This window comes from Colias philodice, chromosome 18 (genome assembly GCF_061535455.1).
Source record: "Colias philodice isolate Cphi_HAF_F1 chromosome 18, ilColPhil1 Martin Lab GWU primary, whole genome shotgun sequence".
Taxonomy (NCBI): Eukaryota; Metazoa; Arthropoda; class Insecta; order Lepidoptera; family Pieridae; genus Colias; species Colias philodice.
The window spans coordinates 4,276,634-4,289,149 of NC_143103.1; the positions used below are offsets into that span (position 1 = coordinate 4,276,634).

Consider the following 12,516-nt stretch of genomic DNA (forward strand, 5'->3'; position numbering starts at 1 on the left):
TTTTACGTAACGAAAATTTAACAGTGATTCAGCAAGAGCTAAGTGCACGCGAGAATTGCCGTGCTCGACATAATTCAATTATAAACTCCGGTCGGTAGCAAAGGTATTTATTGTACGGGATATGCTTAACCGGATAATAAATGTTATTGTAATTGAGGGTATTTTGAACCCATTATGAAAGAAGAATCTTCTCAGTTCTCCCATTGCGTGACCACTAAATAAGAAAATCCTCGTTAAACATAACGAATAAATATTGAGGCCGATAAAATTGTGAAACGTATAAATCACGCGCTTTTTGCGCTATCTACTATCTACTTCGGTAAAATCGCTCGGCATGACCATTAAATGGTAAAATTAAATTTTAATGTATTTATTATATCCCTATACACATCCATGTATTGCGAAAGTGATATGAATTGGTTTATCTATTACTGGATAACACCAGTGAGCACCGCTCGAGGCCGTGCGGGCTGCTGGCCACTGCGACTTCCGTTCCTGACACCAGTTCAATGACCACTTCGCAGCCCTAATTTATAAGTTATAGGATTGATCGAAAAATGATAAATCACTGAGATCTAGTACCATACCTTTTTCATTCGTTCGGTCAATTAATAGTTCATGATCATGTCATCAAGTGTCTTCACCTACTATTAATAGTAGTAGGTACAATTATAATAATTAACGACATTATTTGAAGTATATAATACAACTACTGATGTCACATTAAATTTGGATTACGAGCTAATTCAACCATAGATATACCTAGATAAAAAACACGGAAAGTAAAAACTATGTCCTCCACGTAATAACTTAGGTCGGGAGTGGTCGTCACAATAATTGAAGCCAGATTAAATACGTCGATGTCGACCTTCTCTTCATTATTCTATTATTATCTTTTATGTTATTAAACGTACTCCACGGTTGCAACATTGTAACGATTTCATTCATAAATTATTGTATGTTTTACAAACGTTATGTTCCAGTGTTGATATTGTAATCAATTACTTTGAGCAAATGGAAGACCACCCTCTTCGAATAACGAATTCAATTTGTTTTCATAAATATTGTTTGATAACTCAAACATTTAAACTGTATCATAATTTGTTTTTGTATTTTAACAAAATTTTTCTCCTATTTGTAGAAATCTCGACGATTTAAATTCTCTTACCTAGAATAGAACCGAAACGACTACAAACATTACTTAGAAGTTAAATTTTCTGTAAACTGAATCTTTCTCTTCTGGAACTACCTACAAAATGTTCCATTTAAACCATGGGGTTTGCTACGAAGCGGTAATTACCGACATGACCGTTTCATGTTTCGGCTACGTTCTTTCCTCATTATGCTTTAATCCAAGCAACTACACAAGATTGCGCGTGGGCGTGCCGTATGAATGAAATTTGCGAATGACTCTCTGACATCATTAAATCATTTAGTACCTGCGGTATCCAGTTTAAACTAATAGTAATCTTCAAATAACATAATGATCGGTTCTCAAACACAGAACTGCTTGCCTGAACTATTCTTGGAACGGATTGATATTCGAAAATCTAGATCAATGTGAGCCCAATAACTTCTCGATATTTGATGCTATAGTGATAAGTCATGGCACCGGAAAATATATGAAAACTTTTATATTATCGTTGTATATTTTTTCTTCAATAGTTAAAAGCTTGTAAGGAATTAGAGGTATATATTTGTTAACATTTTCATATTATTTTAGGATATGATTTCTGAATGTTACATTATGATGAATTTCTCTAATCTATGTAGAATCATATGAACTAAAGTTAGAATCCCAGTGCTGATGAAAATCGGCCCTCTATATTGCGTATCAAACTTTGGTCTTTGTTATTATGTAGCTTTACAAATAGGAATATTAGGAAAATTACAAACTCAATAGTTTAATCCTAACACTACATACATAATTTTAAATGAGTTTCATATTTCCCCATATATTATTCTAAATGTGCGATTCATGAGAGGATCATTTTAAAAAGGCAGACTTTATTTAATTTAATATAGGGATATTAAATTAAATAAAGTCTGCCTTTTTATATGCTGCCTTTCAGGGGAAAGGCAACATATTCCTGCTCTCTCTCTCGAGGCCAATTTCATTTTCAAATATGTAGTACCTACTGCTTTTGTTAGTGGCAGTCATTGTAGGTATGAAAGCAAATGTCGGAGAAATGTATTTCATTGCCTGCAAATTATACTCTGTGATAGAAACAATATAGAAAATAGTAGAAAGTCGCACGCAGTATTGTGACTTCGATGACATGTTTTGTAATTTGTGTACGAACAAACGTGTACACTTCAAAGCGCAAAGGAAGCAATAACGCTCGTGTTGAATGCAGTGACAGCACAAAGGAGATTCACATCAAATACATTACTCTTGCGCATTGCAGTAAAATCTGGACATAACTAATATCAACTCCACATTGAATACCCAGGATTGGTCAAGGAATTACATTAAGTCAACATCCTTATAAAGACTTTCTCCTATTAGGTACCTAATTCGAAATGAGTCATTGGGAGAAATAATTTTTAACAATAATAAGTTAGTATAAAACGAGACCTCAATTCTTTACCCGAAATAAGTAGGTGTTAGCACAAAGGCACGTAAGATAGAGAGTGGCCTGTAAATAGTTAATACATTGCTTGAAACTATACTTACTTACATTATCATTTCATACTGAAACAGGTTTACAATAATTATGATAAGCTACTAATTATAACAGCTCATTTATTATTCATAGTTCTATCAGACGACTAATTGAGTGAACTCGAAGTCGAACGTATTGATTATTGAACTCGGAAATTAGTTCATCGCGTCGGGACGAACTAAACTTCTCTCTCAGTAGATATATAATACATAAACTCGTTTTATCGTCTACGTTGGAATTGAAATTCATTTTGAATGGAAAATTTGATTCCGCTCTGAATATTCATGCAAAACTTGAACGAGATACGGCTTTCTGGGCTAATTCGAGTTCTACTACAGCCACAATTGTATTCTGTTGATCCACCGACCTACATGTTTACGTTAAAACACTTTTCAATAGCCCATAAAAACTAAATGGAAATAAACAAAAATGAGTCATAGAATGTTCAAAAAATAGTGTTGCATTAAAGCGTGGACAGGCTTTGAAATTTTCCAACAAAAACGTTGCATAAACATGCAACGAGTGGCAAAAGAGACCAAAACAAAACTGTCAAAGGAAACTGTTTCACCACAACTACCACAAGTGCCTTCTGGCTTCCATAATGAAGTGCTTAAAAATTTACAGACAAAAGTAATTTGCTCTAATCACGTGAACTATGGTATAATAATATATAACTAAAGGTATTATACCGTATTATAAAATGTTTAAGATAATGGTAATCAATGGATGAATACGTATCTAATTAGTAATTCGTATGACAGAGTAGCCAAGCTTATACAAAACTTCGTTAAATATAGTTTATTTGAAGCAGCCAGAGTGTACTGATAAATTGTTCTAAAATTGTAGCACGAAAACGGGATCACTATCTTAAAATGTATACCACAGATGTAACATTTAAACTGTTACGCAACTTTAACTTGTATAAAATCTTTGTTATATAACTTCTAGTTACATAAGAAAGGCAGCCTAATCGATACTACAGAGCTGCTCCATGTTAGGGCCAATGTACGGAAAAGCTCTTACTCGAGGAAAACTGCGTCTGTTGGCACCAGCCAATACTGTATTATAATATCCGTTACATAAAATATCTTAAGTTTAGCCGTAAAAATCTGCTTGAGCTTGCGATTGCATTTTTATTGCAGCCAATTTCAGTATAAACGAGACATAAAAGGCATTGTAATAGCCTTGAAACTTTTAAAAAAGTTTCTACGTACTTAAATATCACGAATTGGTATATTTTCCATGGCAATACATACTTTATAACAGCTTATAGGCTATCGTGTATCAAATAAAATATAAGAGCTTATTTTTTAGCAACAATACGAATATGCAGACGAATAAATAATAGAAAACCATGCTCTTTCCCCTAAATGTACTTCTGTCATTCTTTATTGATGTAGGTAAATCATTTACTTTATCAACACCACCCGTGTGCGCCTCATTGGCGCAGGTAGCAATGTCAATATTCAGACGCGATATCGCAATACGGCTTAGATATAGGGAATATTGCCTCAATTTTCCTCCAAGGACATTCAGTCCCTCTTACCCCTGCGGCATAAAGACACGCGGCATAAAGACACTCTTATTGGCGCAATATATACCGTGTAAAAGGAAGGAAGTATTGACGCAGAATGGTTTGAAAGATACATTACTACTCCACTTTGAAGTTGTACAAATGGGATTAACGTAAATACTGACATATACATACCTATTTTGTTACTGGGTTAATAGGTTGGACACTGATGTATGGTCTAAAATTTAGACCATACATCAGTTTAGACTCTAAATGGTCAATAAATATTAATTCTAGTATGCAGACAAGATTTAATGTGTATGTAATTTAAATGGAATGCTAATTTAGGATACTTGGATTATAATTAACTCGTCAATACATTGGCTTAAAAGATAATACATTTGTACAAATAAATAAAACGTAAGTATTTTTATTCGCAAGATATCGAAATACAAGAAATTCTACTGATACATTTCTTAACTACTAAATTAATTAATTATCTTATAGATAAAAATAATTAGAATTTGTTTTATAAAAGGTAGCTACCTTTTATAACTCAAATTCTCATAAGATATTTCATGTTCAAAATAAATGAGCCATCCTGTTTTTATTTATGATTTATTTACATTGAAAAAAATTATATAATTACTGCTTTTATCTTTCAATAACGAGCAAGTTTAAAAATTATTGCGACGTGTAGCAGGAAACGCATTATTATTTAGATAAACAAGTTGAGTGTGATGTTGGATAAACATTGAATATATTTTAAAATTGTACAGTCAGTAACTAAGTATATCAATTTTTCATTCAAGCTTTTAATTTTTGTCCATCTTTAATGTTCGTATGTAAGATTTATAAGACGCCGTAGTATTGAGTCTACGCCGTAGTACCTTACAGGCTGCCTTGGACGGTCTCACGTAACCCAGATAACCAACGTGTCAATAAGTAATGCTAATCTAAACAGAATGCTATAATGAATTGTGTTAGCGACATAATCACTACTAACGCATTTGACCTTAGCATGCGCATTAGTGTCATCCCGGGCAGTTACAGTGGTCGATAGCTGAAGAGATTTTCCGCGGATGGCTAGCTATCCGAATCGGGCTAAATATCGTTTGATAGGTAACCTATACCTAAATATTATATTCCTTAATATTGTATTTAATTCATAAAAGAGATAATAGGGCAATGACAGAAAAAGTACCTTGTCATGATTGAGTAATATCCTCGTATTATAAAATGGCAAATAAAGAACATTCCTATTGTACAATGCATGTATTCAAATCTTTTTATGCTCATAATTTTAATCATATTGATATTAATTTTCAGTTATATTCTTCCAGAACCATGCAAAGCTGTTCACACCGGATAAATCTCACTCAAGTACACGCCTAGTCGTATAAGACCAACGTCAAGAATATAAAACCGTATTGTTCCCATTCGCTGAATGGAACTGCCTGAGGCTAGAATATCTTACGCAGCAAAGAGGATTCTTCGTGTCTACCCTTTTCTGGAATATAATTCTGCCAACACCCGTCACTTACATATACTTACAAAAAGAAAATTTCATAAACCTACGATTTCCCTGCTTATACATAAGAATATATGTAGATGACTGTATGCGAATTATTGGTTCTGTGCATATTTTGGGTGTTTGGCACTCAAAAGAGTATTGGATACGATTTTTCATGCCTTATACATAAGAAAATATCGATACTGGTATCTATTAATTAAGTGGCATACACAGAGTTATGACAAAAATGATTTCCCCAGTCTATGTAATCAATAGCTCAACATTTAAATGTAATGAGAGTTTAATGTTAATCTACCTGCCCCAGGGCGATGGCGCCCAATATATCCGCCGTATAAAATGTAATTTGTATCGGCCCCGGCACTTTCGACGGAATTAATCTGCAAAGTAAACTGACCTTTGCTACTAATTGATTCTACTCGGCCACCCATGAAGATACCTAAATAAGCAAACAATATCTTAATTAAATCAACACTTAAGTTGATGAACCACCATCAAGTAGCCGTGTGAAGTTCCACACTCGAGCTTTATTATTAAACCCAAGTTCTATTTCAAGAAAATGCCACGTTGGCGTCACCTTTGACATTTCATACCGGAATACTTGCGCTGTAAACTTGTAACAATAGGTTTACGAGTATTTGCCTATAAATGCACGTTACGTAATTTACTACATAATGCATAATTTTCATTGTGAAGTATTACCTACGTACTTGTATTCCAAATCCAAGCGGTGATATGTTCATCATATATCAATATAATATTTGCCTATAATTTGAACTGGTAACTAGTTCAGAAATCACATACACAGCAATTTAGTTTAAGCATGATTTGGATGTTAATTATTTCGATCAAATGATTATAAATGCATAATTTTCAAAGTTAATTTTTCGTTGATCACAAGATTTCATTCCTATTCACACGGCGACCTGAATTGAAATCGCTAAAGTATCTATCTGTAGAACAATGAACATGCGACGCAGCGGATCGATGGTGACCCGCTTCGCGACCAATGCACCTCAGTGTCCGGGACTGTGGCTACGGACAATTTTTCTACATATTACATAACCACTTCTTGGAAAACGCTAACAGTGTTAATGTGAATTCCCGTTGATATATCTGACTTTGCCAGCCAGAAATGTAATTTACTAAAGGAGATAGATAATGGAATTTCTAGAATTTTGTAGTTGTAGCGCAATAAAACGAATTGGAATCATAATGGACACAAATTTTTTGTGCTTAATGAGATTTTCCTATACAATCTTATTGAAAATCCTTTTTACTCCATTGCAAATAACGAAAATCGATCATCTATACAAATAACAACGCTAATGGAAGTAAAAGAAGTGCCACAATGGTAATAGTATTTCATGATGAGTAATGTATATTGCTTGCACCCTGCACGAGCCAAACATAAACATAGACCGATAAGTCATCGGTAAAAACCAATTTCGAACAGGGGATCAATAATGCGCTACTTTGGACTAAATTTGCTTGTGCATTTAGTGACAAGTTGAAAATATTTATTTTATCCTTATTGTACAACATTCGTTTTTATCGCGTGGTAATATTTTATAGCCTAAATAGACATTCTGTAATTTCGAAAAGGAAGCTTATAAAACACATAAAAAAGCTTTAGAAACATTGAAATATTATGTGAATAGTGATTATAAATCAGAGTTTCCACGGTATAAATAAAACGAATGATTTGCGGGAATTCATTTAATCTATTAAAATAAGCCAGGCATAGATGTTTATTCTATTTTAATGAAACCGAAATCCACTGGCCCGTAAATATGATTCATTCATGCGTGATATGTATTTATGAAACATATTCGACAAGTTTAATGAGATGACCTACTATCATACAAGGGTGGTATAAGATTATGTTTGTTAGCCATATTTCTCATATTTTACGGACATTTTAAATGAAACCTTTCCTATTTTACTCTACAATGCCATAAAACTAATTACTAATTTACTACAACAACCGGCCAACAAGCTTCCATGCATAATATAAGGTATTCTATCAACTATCGAATACCAATAGTAAGATACCATAAAATAAATTCGACTTCTATCAAAGTCCGTGAGTTTCCAACATCCGTATCAGACATTTCCATCATATGAAAGTCCTTTGAACCACTATTTAATTCTAAAACTCATACACCTGACTCTGTGTTCCTGCCCTAAGTTTCATCTAAACCGAGATCCTAATTCATAAACAAGGCAATAATCCCTTCTGAATCCATGTGGGAAGTGGGTTTCATTAAATTGTCTAATCAGAGAACAAAATTTGAATTAATAATAAACTTGGAATGAAATATTTAAACTTATAGGAGATAAATCGCCTAAGACATTCATATTTGTAATTTTACGTATACATCAGTTGCTATGTTCATCATCATCAGGCGTAGTAGTAGTAGTTCCCAACACAGTAATGTTAAATATGTAGCAAGGATGTAATGTAATAAAAAAAGCAAATGGATTCTAAACGGTCCATATCATACAGGTTTTATAGCCAATATACTTCCAAATTCGCCAATACCAGGCATGCTTTTTATAGATTATTGTCATGCCAAATTGATAGTACCGCAGCCCTATCGAGGACGTGCTATTAAACCGTCTGCTGAAGTTGTCTGGAAGCTGGCACGCGCTTATGTAAGCGCAATGTAGGTACCCCAACGTTACGTAACACACGTAGAAGCCTGCGTCTGGCAAGTACAACCCTTATCTGTTGATCAACCTTGTTACGCCAACGCTTTTGTGAATATTACGACTTATAACTGAATGTACCAACTTGAGCCAAGCATAATGATTTCGAATGGGTAACTTGAAAAATGTTTCAAGTGATAAAAATTTTCAACAAATTTTAAACGCCGCCCAACAATCTTATCTTGTTACTCTTTGGAAGTTTAAATGACTTGATTTGTTGGTTTTCCAATTTGTTTAGAATACAACAAAAGTTTTTCTATTTTACTGCAAATTCCTATTCAAAGATTGCTAGGCTGCAGAATGTAATCGCGTGCGAAACGAATATTTGAAAACCTATTCACACAATCATGCCTATAGGTACTTTAACAATGTTTTAACTTTTAAACACATTAAAAGAACGTAATAAGAAATAATGTAATTATTGTAACATAAACTTATTAAGAATGGTAAAAATATATATTCATCGATGGTCTACGCCCACTCGATGCCCTAGTTATCGATCGCTCTCCAAGTCTGAACAGGAAACGCAGAGACCTATTAAGTAACTCCTAAGCACTTTTAGATGTTAGATTTGTTTGTTCTTTGAATCCAGATTTTTTTATACATTACAGTATGCGCTACGATACAAGAGATTGAGCAGATTATAGGATCTACAGCTACTAGGTCAAAAATAGTTTATTTTTAACTCAAATACTCTCGCATTATAATATCTCATGGATGACGATAAACCATAAACAACGAATGTAGTATAAATAGCAGAACAATTACCTTCCCAAACATTTTCAAAGTTATAATTTATAGTCATGAGTACAATCTTGTTTTTGGATAGTTAACGAGATGGCAGCAAATGCTATTAAGCGACTCAACTTCCAAGCTTAGCTAAAGTTGTGCGCACTGCGGCTGCCTCTACAACGATCCTGAATAATATCCTCATTATCTTAAGTTACAAAACCAACTAAGATGATTCATGTAATGTCTCGCTAAACGAATCTACATCATAATTCATAACCGTACAGGATTATATATTGTATGCCTTAATGGTGTCACAAAAATTTTATTGTTCGCGTTAGGGTCTACTTTGTGGTCGCTAACTGCCACCCACGATAATCTTAAAAGGACACGCTCTCATTCCCGACATCCTACGGGAAGTTTGACCACTTGCGTCAACGCAAGACCTTAGGAGCTACTAGACTATCAGTCAGACGATTGTTTTATAGACTGAATCGGTGCATGCGATATTCCTCGCTAGTACCTAAAGTACAAATAAGAACGACTCTTGTGAATTGGTAAAGAAACCAAGAAGAATTTATATCAAAATGGAAAAGAGACTATTCAAGGCAGTAATACGAACGATATAATGTTTTGTAAAGCAAGACTTCTTTGAAAAGCGACTTGTTAAACTCAAAAATGAGATGTGATTCAGACTGACCCATTCATCGCGTAAACTGTTACGCGAAACATACAATGTTGGGATGGGCTAGTAAGGTCATACTATTCATCATATAGTAATGATGATATCGCATTGAACTATTCACTCTATTATACGATAGAGTTTCCACGTAATAATGTAACAAGAGATAGGTACTTATACAACACAGGAATCGAGTACGAGTAAAATCACTTGGAATCTGTTAAACAAAATGCATAGAGATAAATATGTATGAATGCAATTATTGTATCACATAATTTAAATGGTTGTAATATGCAGTCTTGAGATAGACATTTTAAGTGTTCATAGCACTATCAATTTAAATCCACCACTGCTAAAGGCAAAAATTATGATCATTGTGATTGGTGTATCCGTAATAAAATACAACCTACTCAAAGGACCGCGGAGTATTTTTCCTACGGTGTCCCGCGGTAACCTTGGATGGAGATGAGCGCGTCTTGGAGTGTGCTGTGTCCTCTAATACAAATGCGGATGCGCTCAATTGGCGCGGTCGACGTTATCGAACCGCGTTAAACACAACGCAAGGCTGCATACGTTTTGCATTTTTATATAGTTATCACCTAATAATTCCCATTAATACAAGAAAACATGTTTTTAAGTACGAATGAGATCATGTCCAGTGAAATTGAGTCTTATTCGCATTCAGCTTACGCGCATTTTACGTTAACGCTTGCGGGGGTATTATGAAAAATTACTTTTATTACATTGCCATAAATCACAGCATATTATATCATAGCAAAATTATAAATGTAAAACATTTACTTGTTATTACAATAATAGATAACAAGATGTATTTTTTTAATTACATCCTCTGGTTGTTTAAACTTATTGTTATTAAAACATTGTATAAATTAGGTTTTAGATTTATTCTGTTGTATAAACAAACCTTATACATCTACCTGACTTTGGATAGCATGAGTAATAATTATTTTATAATGGTTTCCACTTATTCATGATTTGAATTCATAATAAGCATTTCATTTGTTGGCAAAGTTTCTATTTTCATATAATTTTACAGAGGAAGAGCAAGCCTGTATTTTCTCTATGTTCTTGTACAAAGCAAAAAATGCCATTAAACAAAAATTTAATTAAATTACTTCATCGTAACATCTTACATATTAAAATAGCTGTTGCCTTAAAGTTTGTCTGCATGCTCTGTGGAATAATATCTTAACCAACCCTGCATATTTTCCTACTATCTATGTACATAAATAACATTCCTGTCATTGTCATTTCCTAAATTTCAAGTCAGTAGGACACAAAAAACAAGTTTCATACAAACTGCAGTTTCTTGCTGGCACTTCTCTAAAGAAACTGATGGAGAATATTAGTTATTGAATGATGTATTTTGATGATCCAAACATGCTTCTCTGAGAATTTGCGTTGTATAAATAAATTTAATCAGTTTGAGTGGCGAGTCCCACTTATAAGCCAGCCTTATTGCAAAATGTATTCACAAAATAGGTCAATTATTAAATTTCTTAATTTCAATTCGTACTAACTATATATACATTACAAAAAACAAAAGGTTTGCAAAAACCTTCCACTCCAGCGCTATAACAAAATTATGTTTGTAGCAGACGTCTATAAACTACAAACTTAATATATCCTAACAAATTTCTCCCAATTTTCCATAATAATATATAGAGTGTTTCTTGTTTATAACTTATATTGTATGTATTAGTAATAAGTGATAAATAAATGTAACAGTAAGAGCGCTTCCTTACGGACTGGGCATTTCAAAAGATTTGAATGACTGTAATGTCCGAGTATTAAAAAATGACTATATAAATTACCATTCAGGTTGATTAAGGTTTGTTTAGTAGATACTCAAATTCCATTTGTTTTAGGTATATAGATTCAAAGTTGAAGAATGAAACCAATTTATAGATATTAATTGAAGACAATAGGCTTATGTTAAGTAATTATACTTTATAGCTGATTTTCAAGATCACTGTTACTGGTCAGAGCAGAATTATGTAACAATAATTTATTATATAATATTAAAATTAAAATGAGTACCGTCTTACTTATAAAGAATATAACTAGAACGGCCGCGGCGTTATATTACACGTCCTATACAATGACCAATAAGACTTTTAATACCAACAAAGAAACAATTTTCATAATTTAAATGAACACGAAGAAGATTTATGAATCTGCTAAATAAATTTAAAGTACTGTTTAATTCATAAATATATAGAAAACCAGTAATATTTGCTAAAGTTTGCAACCGCCTATATGGGTGTGGTCAATTGTGTGCCAGAATTTTGAGATACGTCTGTATTTTTTAAGTTTTATTATAAAAGTGCATTATAGTGTTGCTTAACACATAAACATACAGGGCGACACGAGTGTAATAAGATAAAAAATTAAACTTACATCGAGAGATTCCTTTGACGCCATCTTTCACACAAACTGTTTGACGTTTAAATTTGATTTTGACGTTTGTAACAAATATTTTGAAAATCGATAACAAATCTGTTCGGATAGTTATACCAAGGACTTCATTGGGTATAAAATCCTTATTCCTGAATTCACCAAAATAGCAATTTTACCATTATCTTATTTTAAATTTATCTGTTTGTCTGTTAAGGCTAATCTCTAGAACATCTGGACCTTAGGGAAATTTCACTGATAGATT

The 12,516-nt window shown here is 33.1% G+C and overlaps 1 protein-coding gene across 5 annotated transcripts in view; it reads right to left on the reverse strand.

The window, feature by feature from the left end:
• Atpalpha (sodium/potassium-transporting ATPase subunit alpha) overlaps nt 1–12,306 on the reverse strand; it is a 32,452-nt gene extending 20,146 nt beyond the window's left edge. For 3 of the 5 annotated variants that reach the window (XM_089706344.1, XM_089706342.1, XM_089706343.1), the window contains exon 1: nt 12,255–12,306. In XM_089706344.1, coding sequence (XP_089562470.1) covers nt 12,255–12,278 — 24 coding nt within the window. In that variant the 5' untranslated portion in view covers nt 12,279–12,306. The remainder of the gene's footprint in view (nt 1–12,254) is intronic. The other 2 variants (XM_089706346.1, XM_089706349.1) reach the window with 2 other exon arrangements.
• Nucleotides 12,307–12,516: the final 210 nt, after the last annotated feature.